Below are 18,767 nucleotides of genomic sequence, written 5' to 3' on the forward strand. Positions count from 1 at the left end.
TGCGTACAATTTAGACTGAGGAAAATGTTTATTCTGATTGTATAGCTATTGGATGTTTAGATGTGTTGAACAGGGATGTTATATTTTATATTATTTAATTTTTTTAGATTTCTTTAGATCAATATGTTTGAACACTACGCAGTGATACGTAATAAAAAAAAATATAAATCTTTATAGTAAGAATTTAGTAGGTTTATATTATTTTCTTAAATTGCAGAGCTTATTTTGTGGAATGAGACATGTAGATTAATATTATTTTCTTAATTTGCAGGAATTGTTTTATGGAATGAGATATACAATGGAAATGTGAGTATTGTGTTTGTTTTTGTGGCAGTGTCGCTTAAAACATGGAAGCTGCACCAGAACTAGTCCAATTCCATGTCTTCACACAAACTGTTTGTGTTCCTTCAAATTATTTAATGCATTAAAGATGAATTTAACAAGAAATCATTCCCAACATGTTGATGCAAACCAAACAATTATCCCTTTAACACATTAACCAAAAACCCAATGTATATTTAACTATTTTTTTTCTTTCACAGATCAATGCAGAGTTTAATCGCATCACAATCAAAAGCCTCAAGCAATAATTCTTCTCAGCGCTTGATCAACATGCTGCTCGAAACTAAAAAAAGTGGCAGTTGAAAAGAGACTTTCTGAGTTTCTTGCGCAAATTAAATGGTAAGCTTGTCAATGCTTCTTTCTTAAAACTCTGGTACTGTTTTAGCTCAGTTTTTCTTATTTCATTCTATGTTGTAACATATTTATCAGAGTGCTGACATCACTGAATTCTTTTGTTACTATATTTTTTAGCTAATTTAATATTTTTTTTTTTAGCATCATCACCGCTACATGCCCAGTTCTTCATGGCCTTCCTCTCATTCTTGGAAAAGAAACCTGTTTTTTTTTTTTTTTTTTTTTAAACAAATGTTTACAGGTAACTTTCTCTGTATATTTCATTAAAAACTTTGATTCTCCACACATTACATATAGGCATTCAATATGCTTCATTCAACTCTCTTATCTTGGATCAGACATGCAAACTCTGCATCTTTATTTTCCTTTTTTTTATTCCAACATTTTGTCGAATGCAAGTTCTTAATTATTATACTGTTGTTATTTATTTTTATTTTTTTTGTCTGTTTCAGACAGTACTTAAACAAGCATAATTCATCTCTGCTAGCTGTATGTAGACCCGATACTTTGTTATTTGTATTTTGGATATGGATTTACATTTGTAATGTAATTTTAATGTTGCTGTTCCTGTTTTTATTAGGACTGTGATTGACACACCCAAAACTTCTTTAATCAGGATTCTGACCGTGACAAGGGACAACAGCCAGGATTCTCCCTCCACAAGCACTATCGGTATTTGGAGTCTTCTTGCACAGCATTATTCTAGACGGAGCCATAGTCATGGATGATCTTGAAAACTTTCCAGGTGCCATGTTGATTTATGCGCTAAATTCAGAGTTTTTCTTTCCCTTGGACACAAATCTCTAAAACCAAACCTACATTCACTTAAAAACCTTCTGTTGATGTAAGCGAAGGCTGTTTGAGATTGTGTTTAAGGTATTGTTCACCTAAAAATGTAAATTCTGTCATCAGTTTGTCACTCTCATGTTATTCCAAACCCATAAGACTTTGGTTAGTCTCTGAAACACGCATTTAGATATTTTTGTTCTGACCCTCCATTAAAAGTCCAGGTAACCAAAACTTAAAAGATCCAAGAATTAATATGCTAAAATCAAATAGATTCATTTTACAATGCCTTTTATAACCTTTTTGGATCTTTCAAGTTTTGTTAACCTGGACTTTCAATGGAGGGACAGAAATCTCCTAGATTTCATTAAAAAGTATCTTAATTTGTATTTCAAAGTTTAACCAAAGTCTTATGGGTTTGGAACGTCATGAGGGAGAGTAAATGATGAAAGAATTTACATTTTTGGGTGAACTAACCCTTAAAGCTTGTTGTTGCACTGAAGTCAACATTCTTTTTAATTAAAGTGTTAAATTGTCACCCGTCAACCTTAGGTGAAATTTTTCTTCTTTTTTTAAACAGCACCGTTTTACTTATTTCTGTTAAATATGTTTTTCTAAGTGTCAAAATTAAGCAAACATTGATTTTTACAGGGTCAGCTATTCAGTTTCTTGTCAAAAGATTATCAGTATTCTTTGTTTATTCATCAGTCATGATTTGTTGTAATGCATATTTTTACATTAATTAACATTTTTTCGAATGTAAGGGGTTCCAGAATGGCATTGTTTGGTACATTTTAATGCCTGAAGAAAATTGATGAGTAATAAATAAATAATGTTTTACCAAAGATCTGTGGTTGCTTTTTGTCTTAACATATTTTATTATTTTTTTAGTTCAGTTTACTTGAAAACGGTAAGGCAATCGGTTTCCTAAGATTTTCCTAGTAATGTGAACACTAATAATAAGTTAACACAACTAATGATTTTGAGTTAACAGTACTTGATCAACAAGTTTTCTTTGCTAAATTAAATACATTTTGCCAACTAAAAATGAATACACTACTGTACTTAGAAATTTTAAGGCAATCAGTTTCCTCACTTTTTCTAAGTAAAGTCAACTCATTACATTTGACAGTTAATCATTAGTTAAGCATTAGTAAACATTCATAGTTAATTCATAATTTATAAAGCATTAATAAACATTAATAAGCAGTTTATAAATACAGCTATAAATGCTTTGTTCTTGATTTATAAGCATATCTATAATGTGTTTAATAATTGTATTTTCATACTTTATTAATAATCATTTATCATTTCTAAATGAAGTATTGCATTATTTACTAACCAGTTATTTATGAGTTGTCAGTGGTTCATAAGATCACTTAGAAAGTGCAAGTAAATTATTAATAAACTATTTAAATGTACATTCATACATCTTATTATTCAGACATAGTAGTCACTTAGTGTGTTAATAAATGCTAAATGTTAATAAAAGTTATAAAGCATTTAGTAGTGGTCAGTTTACTATGTGAGCTAATCTAAAGTGAGGACTATTTATGCCTCATTAAGATTTACAAAGGAGATGTAAAGGCTCAGTTATCTTCTAAACAGAAAAAGGAAACAAACATAACACAGTGATACAGAACATTTAAATATTTAAGATGTATGAATGTACATTTAAATAGTTTATTAATAATTTACTTACACTTTCTAAGTGATCTTATGAATCAGACAACTCATGAATAACTGGTTTGTAAATAAAGCAATACTTCATTTAGTTATTAATATAAAGTTATTCATAAAGTTATTAATTGATCATTAATAAAGTATGAAAATACAATTATTAAACATTATATATATGCTTATAAACCAAGAATAAAGCATTTATAGCTGTATTTATAAACAGCTTATTAATGTATATTAATGCTTTATAAATGATGAATTAACTGTTTATTAATGCTTAGCTAATGATTAATAGTGTGCAGTTATTATAAAGTGTTACCTTACATTCTTTTGTTTTACATTTTACATTCAGAAAAACACAATTTAGTATGATTTATTAGCTGTTTTTCTGATAGGGACCAAAAAATATGTCCCCACATGATCAAATAACACTATAAATTTTGTTCAATACAAGTCTTCTGAAGCAATATGATTGCTTTAAATTCACATACTGTACATTCAAATATGGCACTCCAAAACAGAGGGGTAAAAATAATGCCGACTGGTCACAAGAGACATGAAAGTTTTTAATCAATGAGTTTGACAGCATCTGGCAGAGACTTCTCTTACTGTTATTAAGTTTTTTCAAGTTGGCTAGTGCAACGCTGGTGTTTCATAGCCAGTGTTTAGGGCTGGGATACTTGTTTGTTCAAACGATGGAAGACGTGGATCAGATAGGGGTGGTAGGAGTGTTTAGAAACCTGCAATTCCATGTGGTACCACTACTCATGAAAAAATTACACACTTGACCTTTAAATACAATTTTAATGAAGTGTTTTTTACCACACAAAAAAACAATAATCATCATAAATAGATGTGTAGTCTACATATATTATTTCCAGTTTATGTTGTAAGAGTGTATGTATCAGTTGGTGTATTATTGCATACAGATACATAGACCCACCTCTCCTGTGCAAGCCCCGCCCACTGTGTCTCCTGAGGAGGAAGAGGGGGAGTTCTCAGGACATGTGACCCCTAAAGACGAAAGGCTGCTTAGAGGTGAGCGGACACTCTTTAAATAAGATAAACAATTCGCTTTGTTTTGCCTCTTTTGTGAGTGTTCATATTGATTATTTTCTAGATATTAGTACACTACTGGTCAAAAGTTTTTTTTTAATGTTTTTGAAAGAAGTCTCTTATGCTCACCAAGACCGCATTTATTTATCAGTATAAACTACAATTCATTATGACATTTGATTTCTTCTTATTATTAATATTGAAAACATTGTTTTTGCTGCTTAATATATTTGTGGAAACTGTTATACTACATCATTCACAAGTTTGGAGTAAGAAAGTTTACAAATTAATACTTTTATTCAGAAAGGATGGAAGACACATTGAAGTGATTAAAAGTGACAGGAAATACATTTATAATGTTACAAAAGATTCCTTTTTCAAATAAATGCTGTTCTTTTGAAATTTCTATTTATCAAAGAATTCTTAGTAATATGTATGGTTTCCACAAAAATATTAAGCGGCTCAACTGTTTTAAACATTGATAATAATAAGAAACGTTTCTCAAGCACCAAAAATATATTCCAATGATTTCTGAAGGATCATGTGACACTGAAGACTGGCGTAACGATGCTGAAAATTCAACTTTGCCATCACAGGATAATTTACTTTTTAAAATATATTTAAATAGACAGCCTTGGTGAGCATAAGAGTTTCATAAATATTGCAAAATCTTTATTCCAAACTAATTAAATATTAATATTAAAATGGTCTATATCTGATTATGTAAAGTGCTTGTTGTAAATTCTTTCAGGGACTTACCACACAGATGGAACGGGGGAGAGTACAGGGGATGTAAGTGATACACTTAATTTATGTTGTAATCAGGGTTTGAAATTAACACCCGCCAAATGCGGGTAAAAATCAACTGTGCCAGGTAACGCTGTCAAATCAGTAGCCAATTTGACGTGTTACTTATTATGTTTACTCACTTTGCTGGGGAAGTACGTGTAAGCCAAATCTGCGCAGACTAACTCGTGGATCATCATGATATATTAAATACAACGTATTGCGCAGAATCTGTGCATATCTGGCTTACTTAAACATGTAAACACTACGCAACAAATAACGGCATGCTTGTTCATTTGCATTGAAGCAATAGCAAAGATTACAAAGCATTTGGTTGATAGAAAAGACATGGACTGAATCCGAAATCGCCCCCCTAAACCCTCAAGTTAGTTCACTAATACAATTCACTTGAAGAGGTGAATGAAAACGAGTGAGCGAATTCGGACAGCCATTGAGCGTACATCGGCTGTACACTCGTTATTGCGGTGCAATGTGGGAAAGAATGAGTGCACTCAATAATGTCCAGTATGGTTTCGGACACCACTACAAATGACTGTCAGTCTTTGTTATTTTTCAACATCCTTAATTTTTTTATGTTCTTTGTACTGAAAAAGTTCATTTCAAACCCTGGTTGTAATAGCAAAAAGGATATTTACTTTTGAATACAAGTAATGCTCTTAAAATTATGCAATAATCCTGCATGTTCAAGTACAGTGGTTCCTCTTGAAATGTCTCAGGGTTCAGGCCAGGGACAAAAAGGGGAGCGTGGAGAACCTGGACCTGCAGGCCCCCCCGGACCCCCTGGACCATCTCTTCCACCGAGACATTCAGGTCAGCCTGGACAGAGAGGCCCACAAGGACCAATGGGTCCACCAGGAGGACGAGGCAGAACAGGGAAAGATGGGCAACCTGTATGATTATTTCCTGTATTTTTTCCTCTATGATGATAAGACGTTATTGAATATGCACTGATTACACTTTTGCTACTTTGTGAGACTAGGATATGATAATGATGTCTAACCTTTTATCTGTAAACATAGTATTATAAAACATTTCATATCCCAGTAGTATACAGCAGATTGAGTGAGCTAACAGTTTATTAATCTCTTGCTTGTTTTACAGGGAAGCAAAGGTGAAGATGGAAAACCAGTGAGTAACAATTTGCTTAGATACAGAGAGTATTAGACTGATATGTACTGAATGTAGGCATGAAGGACATCCATTTAGTACAGTTTGTTGAATTAATATATTGACATTATCATGCACATTATTGTTGTTAATTGAACAAATCCTTTCTGGTAGGACTCAATATATGATAACTATTTGATTCTTTAGAAACATAAGAACAAAGAAAACTACCTTAGCATTGCTCTGAGATGACCAGTGTCACGATACAGTGTGTTGAATGAAGTGCACTACATGCATAGTCCAAGGTTAATACTTTTATTTACTTTTAATACTTGTATTTAATGATCAAATCCAAACACAGGAGAAAACAACTATGTAAAACATAGATGAAAACGAACAGTGATAAAAGGAGAACTCCGGGTTTAATACATGGTACAAACAAAGGGAACATATGATTAACGAGACCACAACGTGAACAGGATAATTAACTAAATGAGGGGATGAACTCATGAACACTGACCAACTGACTGAAACAAAAACATGACACATTGCATACATCTTACAGTTCGCCCCCTCCCGGGAAGGCGTGTCCTCGCTCTGCAAACTGTCCAACAGAAGAGGGAGGGGGCTCTGGATGAGGGCGTGGAATAGGAGAGGTAAAAACACAGTTAGTCAATGAAAACCAAAACAGTCCATGGGGGAGTGGAGGGTGGGAGGAGTCTGGGGGGAGCCAGGAGCAGCAGGAGTCAAGGGAGGGAGGAGCCATGATGGAGGTTTGGCAAACCTGGGGACGACCGATAGAGACCCTACCGGAGATGGAGACCCAGGTGGAGCTGAGAAGCCGAAGAGCCCATGCAACACTCCTGGCACTGGAGACTGAGGTGGAGCCGCGGCGATGAGCGTCCGAGGTGGAACCAGGGAACCAGAGGACTGAGGCGAAGCTGGAGAAACCAAGGACGAAGGCGGCGCCGAAGGTGCAGGCAGAACGATGTCTGACCAAGACGGAGTCGGTGGGGCGAGTGAGCCCGGTGGAGTTGTAAGGATGATGGTTTCTGGTGGAGCTGACGGAGGGAGGAACCAAGGTGGAGCCGACAGGTTGACAGGCCATGGTGGAGTGTTGGGTTCAGAGGCTGGAGGTGGAGCCAGGAGATCCTCTGGTTTAGGCGGCGCTGGAGGACTGAAGCTCCAAGGTAGTTCCTCACAAACTGGTGTAGGAGATGCAGATGGGTTGAGGACTAGCGGAGGCGGAGCTGAGGAACTGGCTGTCAGAAAAGGTGGGAGAGGAACGCTGGGAGTGATCACAGGTGACAAGGGACTAGGCAGAACCAGCAGAGAGACAGGATATTCAGGGCTGGGCAGAACCAATGGGGTAATATTAAGTTAAGGGCTGGGCGGGACCAGTGGGTGTAGGATAAAACAGGGAATTTACATCCTCAAACACCTCCATCAATTTCTCTAGTCTCCGGAGGCCATGTCTATCACATCCACAGTGGTGGGGTTGTGGCTGGGGATTTTCATTCCAGCCCTTGCACTTCACTAACACTCCCTCGGCGACGCACAGTGTTGCGGGCTTTAGTTGAAAAAACGTTTTACGTTTTTAGTTGAAAACGGTGTTGTGTAAACAGCCCCTAAAGAAGAACTCAGGGTTTAAATACATGGTACAGTACACACAAAGGGAACTAATGAGAGGATTAAGGAGACCACAGGTGAACAGGATAATTAACTAAACGAGGGGATGAACATGGACAGAGAGCATACATCTTTCAACCAGATGACATTCAAATAGAGCACATGAAATCTCTTTTGGTCTTTTTAGCATTACAGAGAAGAAAAGTATCATTTGATTCCTACAATTTACAAACCAAATAAAATGAAATCATTATAAAAATTAATGTAAAAAAAGAGTAAAAATATTTCATATTTGATAGTTTCATATCCTGTGATTTATACCCATATTTGTTTCGTTTAAAACATTGTTTGCTTGCATAAATATTTACTAATTTGAATTTAATCCATCTTATTTTTAATGTTAGAGCAGGCGCTACCATTTTTAACTTGAATGTGCTTCCGGTGTCAGCTGCTTGATGTTGTTAACTGTTTTTTATTATCATATTATTTTAATTTATTATCGTAATCATAAACGTGCTGTTTTGTAATGCTTTACTGCACTTTATTAGTCTTTAGTTAATGGCTAATAAATCAGAAGTCTCTTTATGTGGATATTTGCAATATTTATATATAGTGCTGACAGTATTTGTTCCTTGTTTGTATGTTGTGGTTTATTTTTGTTTTAATATTTTAATAAAAAAGAAAATATAAATGAATAAGAAGTCTTATACATTCACAGGAATTATTTCCACGTTAAAAAAATAAGGTGGATAGAATGTTATGTGAAGTTTCATGGATTCATGTTTACATCTGTTTTCGCTGATCTTAATACAGGGACCACCAGGACTTCCAGGATTACCTGGAGAATCTGGAGTTAAAGGAGAAAAGGTGAGGGATAATGCAGTTGAGTTGCCTCCCAAACATGTGATTATCCAAAATGTAGAAAGCACTTCCTGCTATGCCCTCTTGTGTTTCTTATCCTGTATTTCTATCTTTTTTAGGGTGATCCTGGGATGGGTCGACCTGGATTGCCCGGTCCACCAGGGCCTCCCGGACAACCAGGGCCATCCAACCCAACTAAAGTTTCAGTGAGTACATTGAACAAAATGTGTGGTAGTATTTCTTCATATTGGGTGAAAAACTGAATTTGTTGCTAAAGCATGCATATTTCAAATCTTTGGCTACTTTAAATCTGATGTACAATTCTGTGCACATACTGTGATTCTTGTTTATTAAAATGTATCTAAATTTTTACTGACAGTATGGATTTGATGCTCTCGGCTCTGGATTTGGAGATGTTGACATTGATACCGAACGTCTTAGAGTGAGTAAAATCTGACCATGTTTTGAAGACATTGTTACATAATGTATTTAATGGCAATTAACAGTAAGGATTGTCAATGTTTATCCATCTCTATATATGATAATGTCGTATTCTAGGGTCCACCTGGGCCTCCAGGCCCTCCTGGGAAACCTGGCCCACCTGGTCCCAACAGCCGCTTTGGGGGTTTGCTCCCTGGACCTCCAGGTGCCCCTGGCAAGGATGGCAGAGATGGGCAACCTGGACTTCCTGTGAGTATTTTCTCTCTTCTTTTAAATCAGTTGCTGAAGAAAGTCTCAATTTACATTTTGTTAGAATTCATATCCCATCTACGTACTTATGTTGTGACTGTCATCTCAAGTTACCTCTGATGTCTAATGCACTCAGACAACTTAAAATGAAGCTATGTAAAATAAGTAATGCAGGCCAGCAGATAAATGATTAATTCCCCATCAAGCACTTCTCAAGACCTAGAGTTGGTAAATAATGGTTGAACCACAGTCCTTAGCTGATTCATGTTGTCTTCTTTCCTTCTCTCGATAACCCAGCAGTTTGAGGACTGGTTTAGTGGGTCTGGCACTGACTCTGGGTTTGACTCAGGGTTTGGCTCGGGTTTTGGTAAAGGACAGGCAGTGCCCTGGTTCGTTCAGGTCACTGAACTAGTAGGTTGGAAAAGGCAGCATTTTCTCTCCAACAATTTCTGCTTTTCCTCATTTGCCTAAATGCAATCTGAGATTTGGATTAGGTTACAGTGTTGTATTTATGCATGTATTTTCTCCGTTACCCAGGCAAAAACTCACCATGGCTTTCCGTCACACGTTAACCTTTTTATATCTTCCATTTCTGTCTTTATTTCTCACAATTGTGAGTTTATTCTGAGTAGATTTTTTTTTGTTTGTTTTTTGCAATTCCGATTACCTAACTTGCAAATTTGAGTTTTTTTTCCACAGAATTGTGAGATGATATAAACTAGATCTAAAATTGCAATTAAAAAAGGTAATTGCGACTTTTTATCTCACAGTGGCGAAATTTTTTCTTGCAATTGCGAGTTTCTATCTAACTAAGTTATAATGTATGTATTGTGAGATATAAACTCATGAATAAATAAAGAATAAAAATAAAAAAGAATAAAAAAATCAGAATTGTTAGAAAATAATCACAATTAATAAAGGTAATTGCAACTTTTTTTCTCACAATTGTGAGTTTATATAAAAAAGTCGGAATTGTGAGATAGATAATATATAAATGTCACAATTATCTGTTTTATTTTTTATTCTGTGGCCAAGCTTATTGGAGACAAGCTTATTGCTGTTAGATGTTCTAGAAGTTGTCAGATATATTTTTCAGGGGTTTTAGTTTATGTGGTCCATGCAAGGTTGCATTTCAGGACAGCTTGAAACTGTGCTGCCTTTTTCTGAATGTTGGAGAAAATCTGTCTTTTTAATTTTGAACTGTCTGCTTGTACTAACAGCAATGGCAACTTAAAACATTATGTTGAAACAACATAATCATATTTGTCATATAAAGACACAATTCAATTCAAATTACATTTATTTGTATAGCGCTTTTCACAATACACATTGTTTCAAAGCAGCTTTACAGAAAATGCATCCACATTACAATTTGATCTGTTATCAGAGGTAACTGTCTAAGTTATATATTTCAGAAATGTACAAATACAAAATTAGATACACAGTTACCTAAAAATGTATTAATTTAAACAATGAAATAATTAAAGGCAGAAACAATGAGCTCATTGAAGTAATGAATAGTTTTATTCAACAAAAAATGTATACTATATTTAATTCATACTTGCTGCAAAATTTTTTTAATGCTGTGTATCTGTATAGACAAGGGGTCCGTTCTTCGTACGTGGATTACTCAGTTATCTGGATTTTACTGTTGATGATTTGATTTGATCCAGGATTGTTAGGTTCTTCGAAGCTCATCCCAGAGTTGCTGTCATAGCAACAGGTCCATAATTTCATGTAAATACTCTTGACTCTTAAGAAACTTTATTAATGCAAATACGAAATCGAATACGAAAGGTACGAAAAACGGACCCCAGGGGTGTCAAAGACGGTCCTACAGAGTTGTTCTTGCCTCAACACACCTGCCTGAAAGTTTCCGGTATGCCTTGTGAGCTGGTTCAGGTGTGTTTAATTGGGGTTAGAGCTAAACTTTGCAGGACAGCGGCCCTCCAGGAGCAGGACTGGACATCCCATGTATAGATACTGACCTTTATAATGTTTTATTGATGTTACGTCATGTCGTAAGCTGGCGTTTTGATCTGTTTCACCTTTAAAGGGTGTTCCTGGTCAGAAGGGCTTAAATGGACAACAGGGTCTGAAAGGAGCAAAGGTATGAAAATGACCCAATCTTGATGAAAGAACTCACTCAATGTCATATAAAACTGAAAATAAAATCCTTCAGAAAAGTTCCAGTTTGAACTCTACACTTCATGACTTTCTTTCATAGGGTGAACAAGGAATAAGAGGGCCCACTGGACTTAAGGTATAATGTTTATGATATACAATATATGATGTATAAAGGTATGGTCACATTTACCGCTGTTCAGGCAATGTTTCACGGATGAAATCCAGTAATTGGGAATTCCGCATGAGGGCGAAAGATTTCCCCATGCAGATAGGTTCAAGTTGGTCATGCAGGTTCGCTGCATTGATCAACAGAAACCTGTTTGGTTTAAAAGTGACTTCTGTGTGAGCTGTGCTTCATACATTGCTACACTATTGACTATAGACAATGGACCTTTTTTTCCTTGTGAAATTTTGCCAAAATGTGACTGCACCTTAAAGCTGCATAAAATTGAAACAACCATTATGATAAATTTTATTTCTCATTGTATTGTTTGTTTCATTCCTACTTTTCCTAAAGGGTGAAAAGGGTGACTCTGGCCTGAGAGGTCCACCTGGCCCTAATGGACATATGGGGCCGAGGGGTGTACCTGGACCACCTGGCCCTCCTGGCCCACCAGGGCCCTCGAGCAACAATTTTAAGGTGGACACTTTGAAGGTATGAAAATCTACTAGCAATTAATTTAACAATATATATCCCAGAAGTCATTTTTGGTATTTTAGAGGCAGATTTGTGATTAACCACCTTTTTGGAATTTCAAATTCTAAATGCAGGATATTACAGTCAACAACAGACTACTGTTTTGAAATGATCCTGCTGAAATACTTTGATATTCATTCATATTCATTATTGTGATAAGAGTACAGAGATAATCATCTTGTTTCTTTTATACATAAATACTGGTCAGACTTAGCCTCAGTGGGTTATGTACTCAGTGCATGATTTAGTGGAAAACAAACTTCATGTCGAAGGCCTTTTTTGATGAAGAGAGTCCAAAGCAAAAAAGCTTTCAATAGCTACATTCACGTGACATGAACAGGATAATTTTAGTTTAAAATGTGAATGAATCCCTTAAAAGAGAGCTGTTTTGCTTTTGACATAATAGCAGTTCTTTGAGGTTGAAATTCTTCAAAAATCACTTTTCACGGCCAGGGCACCATTTAGTCAATTAAAACTCTTAATTATTAATTTTGAGTTGGCCTGTCTTTTATAGTCAGTCTAAGGATAGGTGTTGTTTTATTCTGACAGGATTTGGAGGGTTCTGGGGGAAGCGGATTGTTTCTCGGAGCCGGAATTTCAAAAGGCTATCAAGTGAGTGTACAAAACCATTACAACTATTATGTCCTTCTCAAATGCTATTCACATATCAAGGTCTTTCATCAACCTTGGATGCATCATTGCATGCCACATTGTGCACTCAAAAGCTATTTGTTGTATGGACCTATTCTGAGGTTTTTTCCTCATATTTCTCCTTTTTTCTCCTCTCCTCTCCTACAATTTAAGGGGCCTCCTGGTCTTCCTGGCCCACCAGGATCTCAGGTCTTTTTATCTTTAGAAATATTATATATGCATTTTATATATATATATATATATATATATATATATATATATATATATATATATATATATATATTAATATACATGCTCTGTGTTCTCCCTGTAGGGACTTCCTGGAGCTGACGGAGCCCCCGGTTTGTCTGTAAAGGTCTGTCAGACTCCACTATAGTCACTACATATAAACACTATAAATACCTCAAAGTCAAATGAGTTTGATTCATTTCACAATGTCATGAGTGTGTTTCCTGACCCCTGTCTCTTCTCTATCCAGGGTGAACCTGGGTCCCCTGGACCTGATGGAAAACCCGGATTAGCTGGTTTACCGGGAGCCAGGGTCAGTTCTCTGTTTCTTGCAAAATCATATGTACTAAATAAGTTTTGTAGCAGTGGTAAGTGATTGGTTAGTTTATACATAGCGAGAAAATGATACAAATTATTGTAGTAGCTGTGGCACAATATAACGTGTAATGTTTTTTGCTGTTGTTTTTGCTACCTTGCTGTAAACAGGGGCCAAAGGGAGACAAAGGCAGTCCAGGAGAGAAGGTATTACATTTTTTATCTGAGAATATTTTGAGCAGTTATGTGACATGATGATGTGACCTTTGGCCCACATTATTCACTCCAGATATTGAATAATAGATGATGATATTCACCCAAAGCCGAATGCACACTGTGGGATTTTTGCAGTCTGAGAAGAAATTCAGTTTGTGTGTATATTCTGTAATTTGCTGTATTAATTGTTACTCAGGGTGAGCAAGGTCTTGATGGGCTGAGCATCACAGGGCCTCCTGGCCCCCCTGGCCCTCCTGGACCAATTATTAATTTCCGGGATGTAAGTACTGTGTGAAGTGTGATTGCCTGCTTTGCTACAATATTATGTCTGAGTTCCTAAAAAGATAATGATGTTCCCCCCTCTAGCTCCTTTTTAATGATACAGCAGCCAAATTAAACCTCACTAAGATCCAAGGACCGCCAGGCCCTATGGTACGTAAAGCAGCTCACTGTTATCCCCTCAAATGCTTTTTAAGATGCAGCATGTTTAACATGGATAGTACAAACGTTTGTTTTTAAACTATAATTTGCAAGAAGCGTGTCTAGGAGCAGTCACAGTTCCTGCGCCTGATGGCACAACATTGCTAAATGCTTGGCGTGTCCACATGATCTGGAATGGGTTTGTTCTTTGATCATGTATCACATAATCACTAATGTTTTTTCGCTTGCGTCTGTGTGTGGGGTGCATGTTGCAGGGCCCTGAAGGCTTGCCTGGCAGAGCAGGATTCCCTGTAAGAATGTCCTTCATCTTTCTTTATACTATTTCAAGATGATATACTGTGGCGATAAAAGGATGCAACTAAAAGGGTGTGTTCACACTTGTAGTTCAGTTCTCTTGGTTCTTTTGTTCCAGACCAAAAAAGAAAATTATACATTTAGTCCTGGTTTGCTTAGTATTCACACTTTTGTGACATATATTTTGCGATGGAACTTACCAACATCCAAAACAAATGCTGTGTGCAGGGCTAAATGCACTCTATGTATGTTCAATCATGATGGTATTCAGCTGAGAACTTACAAAGAGCTTAGAAAATTTCTAAAGGAGTCAAAACAGCGGCAGGAATTTATTCTTTACACACAAGCAAAGATCTGCTGCAAGAAAACGCGATTCCAACGCCTGTACCGAACTGTAATGGGCAATAGAATGCTTGAGCATTCTGCCCTTTTTAGGTTCACATCTTGTGACATCACATCCTGTTTTTGGTTCGTTTAGATGTCTTTGGTCCGTGTTGCATTCATATTTCAGTATTTCAGAACTGCACCAGAGTTTGTTTGTAAGCAGACCGAGACCCATCTTTTCAGTGGGTACGCATGTTTGGTGCACACCAAATTTCGGATGGCAGCGTTCACACTTCCGCACTAACTGATCAATCGCACCAGAGTTTTAACTGAACCAAACCTGCCAAATGTGAACACCCTAGGGCAACAGATCCCATGGGTTAATCCATCTCAACTGGTCCAATAGAGTTTGCTTGACCATTATTTTATTTTAAATACAGATGCTGTGGTTAAACCAAGTAAAATTAAATACAAAATAAAAACATGCAGGGTTTGCAGTACAGAAAGTTGTATAATCATAAAAAAAAGGTCAAGCAACCAACTTTACTTGAGATGGATTGATCCATCATCATAGTGCATGTATTTACCAGTTTCAGTCTTATCATATGATCTATCTGTGTTTGATTTTGCCAGTTTACTCCAGTTTCCTAAAATGGTCATAATTTGGTGGTTTTGACATTTTTCTCACCTTAAAATTGTGTGGTACAAACCACTACTAAAGGAAGATTCTGGTTTCAGTAAAAGTACAATTTAAAAAAGAAAGAAAGAAAAAAAAGAAATCAAGCACTGATTCTTGGGAATTTGGATAAAACATGTCCCACGAAGAAAAGTGCTAATTCTGTTGGAAATTAATAACATTTTAATGAATAAAAAGAATCAAGGTTATAATCAGGGGGTCCTTTGCACATATGTAAGGTTATTTTATAGGTTTATTTTTAATTTGTATTAATTTAATGATTATATGCTGGCCCATTGCCTACAAAATCAGTTGTCCTCGGATAGGAGATAATCATTTCAACTTGATTAAAAAAACAAAACGTAATAATTAAATTGAAAAATATCTTTACCACATGAAAGAGTACATAGTAAATATTGTTCAAAACTCACTGTTTGTAGTTTTTAATACATATTACAATTATTTTGTGGTTGCTCAAAATGTGTCCCACATATCCGTCACCACCGTCAGATATTTATAAAAAGCAATAAAATCAGGCAACTACAAGGTCAACTTAATTCCTGGGGACCCCATTTTCAAACCTTCAACTCTTCTGCATGCTTCAAGATCACTCAAGCTCCTGTAAGTTTGCTAATTTCTCTTAGACTTGTTCATATTTTTGGACACTGCTACTGTCACAACCATAACATGTCAACACCGTCTCTTTTGTATAAAAAAATATTAGATTAGATTATGACATAAATGTATACTTTTTAAGAAGAGGTCTGAAGTAGATAGCAACAGAGGGAAAAAAAGATGGCTAATGTGAACAACTCATGCATATCATGTGAAAGAGTAGATTTTGTCACCACCGTCATACGTCACCACCGTCAGGTTTTCTGTCTGACGGTGGTGACGTACAGTCTGACGGTGGTGACAAAAACCTCCAAATGGTCCTCAACAAAGGCTAGAATATAATTGTTGATCACAATAAATACCAATATGGCCTGTAATGTTTCATTAACCTGTTTTATATTTGTATTTATGTAATTCTCCCTATATTTCTTCCATACAGGCCTACACAGCATGCTACTATTAAGCAATATAGCACGAGTGAGAGTGAGGATGTTCGTGGATATCCATGAACATCCTCACGAACACGAGTTTCTCTGAAACGCCTTTGGAGACTGCTTATGGTAGAGAAATGAACATTAAATTCATGGGAAACAGCTCTGCTGGACATTCCTGCAGTCAGCATGCCAATTGCAGGCTCCCTCAAAACTTGCGACATCTGTTGGAATGTGCTGTGCGATGAAACTGCACATTTTAGAGTGGCCTTTTATTTTGGCCAGCCTAAGGTACACCTGTGCAATAATCATGCTGTCTAATCAGCATCTTGATATGCCACACCTGTGAGGTGGATGGATTATCTCGGCAAAGGAGAAGTGCTCACTAACACAGATTTAGACAGATTTGTGAACAATATTTGAGAGAAACAGGCTTTTTGTGTACATAGAAAAAGTCTGAGATCTTTGAGTTCAGCTCATGAAAAATGGGGGCAAAAACAAAAGTGTTGCGTTTATAATTTTGTTCAGTGTAATTAGACCGGACCTAACTGCAGTATAACCATTGGTAACCATTCTTTCAATTCACTATTATGCCATGTTCATTTGGCTTACGTCATTTGGAATGCACATAGTGCACCTACTACCTACCTATATAGCACATACAATATCCCTTGTAGGCTATGCATCTCCCATGACTAAAGCCAAATGAAAATGGCATGACAACATTTAATTAAATCTAACATTCACTGTAATTCCCCCCCAATTTCATAGTCATTACTTTAGGTCAACTTTGACTTTATGTATTTTAGGAAGTTATGGCTAGGTAGCAGCTATCTGTGGAGGAGAAGAAACAGGGAATATCAAAAGAAGCGGAGAGAGATAATACACAGTGAGGAAGAGTTAAAGCAGAACTCGGCAACTCTAGTAATTTCTTCACTGATCTTCACTTTTTTTGTCGCGTGTTTTCTCAAAGAGCTCCCCCTACAGCTGTGGGCCGTATATTTCACAACACAGTCATAAAAAAAACTCACTTGAGGCACCCTCCTCCCCCTTTCTACCACTGCTCATGTGCATATGTTATTATCGTAGCCGGCCGAGGTGGGTAATACATCATACACAGTATCATATGGCATGTGTTTATGTCGAATTGCTGTAAAGCAGTTCGTGTTTCTCGCTTCTCGTTCTCGCTTCTCACAAGACTTCCAATTTCTATCTTGCCGGGACGGTAGTCCCCAAGTTGCAAGGTTGGTTTTCCGCATGGGAACGCTGGGGGGAGCGGGGAAAGTCACCAATATCACCAGAACAGGTTGTTTAACCATCCAAATTATTTCTAGACAGTTTTATTAAGTTAAAAAAGTTGCCAAGTTCTCCTTTAAAGGAGGAATACCTCAGAACGGAAAGGCAAAGATGGAAGAAGAGGGTGGAGGAAGGGAAGCTAAAAAAATTGCAATGACTTGAATGAAAGGGAAAAGAGAAGTCAGAGAAAGGCTTGGAAACATAGACAACAAGTATCAAGAGAACGTAAGAGAAAGGGCTCAGATCACCTAGAAACTCCCCCAAACAGTCCGGTGGATCAGGCCATACACGATCCAGCTCGGAGTAGGCAGGCTAAATGTTTATCACAGTGCTCAGGATTGTTATTTTTTGGACCAAATAGTTAAATAAAGTTGTTAAGCAAGAAGCCATTGACTTGAGTTGTATAAATTTTGGAATTGTATGTTGTAATGAGGACACTGTCACCACCGTCAGATTAGTGTCACCACCGTCAGAGGGAGTTTTATTTGTTTTAAATGAATATGCTTACAATATGTTTCTTCAGTGCTGTTGAGTTATTAAAGTAATGGTATCTTTTAATACAAAAAATATGTTTGTTAAATAAAAAAACATAACTTTTTCTATTTAGGCTTAAAGTAAACGTTGTATGATGTTAGATCTTTTAAAGGAGTACACGTGAAACAGTATAAAACATGAAAAAAAGTGAATATTTAACACTTAACAGCAAATATGTGTACTAAGAATTCCAGATAATGATTTAAAAACTCTAAATACATATTAGACCAAATAAATAAAAAATTATTTGCTTTTTATTGTGTCTGACGGTGTTGACAAAAACAAAGTAATAACTGGAAAAACGCCTATTTTATGAAAAAAATACTAAATGAGGAGGTTGCACCGATATATTGCTGAACAGCCAAGACCTTGGTCTATAATAATATATCTTCAGATTTTGTAATTTTACTAACTTTTTATTTTCAAAATTAAAACCTGTTTTATCCAAATTCCCAAGAATCAGTGCAAGGTTACATAGAGGCACTTACAATGAAAGTAAATGGGGACAGTTTGCAAAAAGCAAAAATGAAGCTTAAAAGTAATTATAAAATAACTTTTATAGCAAATCTTCTGTTCAGACTTATGTATAAAGTATGCATTCTGTTGTTAC

At 36.2% G+C, this 18,767-nt stretch overlaps 1 protein-coding gene across 4 annotated transcripts in view; it reads left to right on the plus strand.

The window, feature by feature from the left end:
• The window catches only part of col15a1b (collagen, type XV, alpha 1b), a 52,091-nt gene that overhangs the window by 25,903 nt on the left and 7,421 nt on the right, over positions 1-18,767 (plus strand). For all 4 annotated transcript variants that reach the window (XM_084118929.1, XM_084118930.1, XM_084118927.1 and 1 more), the window contains 19 exons: positions 4,092-4,200; positions 4,970-5,010; positions 5,742-5,915; positions 6,127-6,153; positions 8,575-8,628; positions 8,742-8,828; positions 9,002-9,064; positions 9,181-9,312; positions 11,369-11,422; positions 11,540-11,575; positions 11,957-12,094; positions 12,686-12,748; positions 12,941-12,976; positions 13,101-13,142; positions 13,266-13,328; positions 13,502-13,537; positions 13,743-13,826; positions 13,913-13,978; positions 14,242-14,277. In XM_084118929.1, coding sequence (XP_083975055.1) covers positions 4,092-4,200; positions 4,970-5,010; positions 5,742-5,915; positions 6,127-6,153; positions 8,575-8,628; positions 8,742-8,828; positions 9,002-9,064; positions 9,181-9,312; positions 11,369-11,422; positions 11,540-11,575; positions 11,957-12,094; positions 12,686-12,748; positions 12,941-12,976; positions 13,101-13,142; positions 13,266-13,328; positions 13,502-13,537; positions 13,743-13,826; positions 13,913-13,978; positions 14,242-14,277 — 1,341 coding nt within the window. The remainder of the gene's footprint in view (positions 1-4,091; positions 4,201-4,969; positions 5,011-5,741; positions 5,916-6,126; positions 6,154-8,574; positions 8,629-8,741; positions 8,829-9,001; positions 9,065-9,180; positions 9,313-11,368; positions 11,423-11,539; positions 11,576-11,956; positions 12,095-12,685; positions 12,749-12,940; positions 12,977-13,100; positions 13,143-13,265; positions 13,329-13,501; positions 13,538-13,742; positions 13,827-13,912; positions 13,979-14,241; positions 14,278-18,767) is intronic.

The sequence above is a fragment of the Abramis brama genome (assembly GCF_963993115.1).
Source record: "Abramis brama genome assembly, chromosome: 7".
Taxonomy (NCBI): Eukaryota; Metazoa; Chordata; class Actinopteri; order Cypriniformes; family Leuciscidae; genus Abramis; species Abramis brama.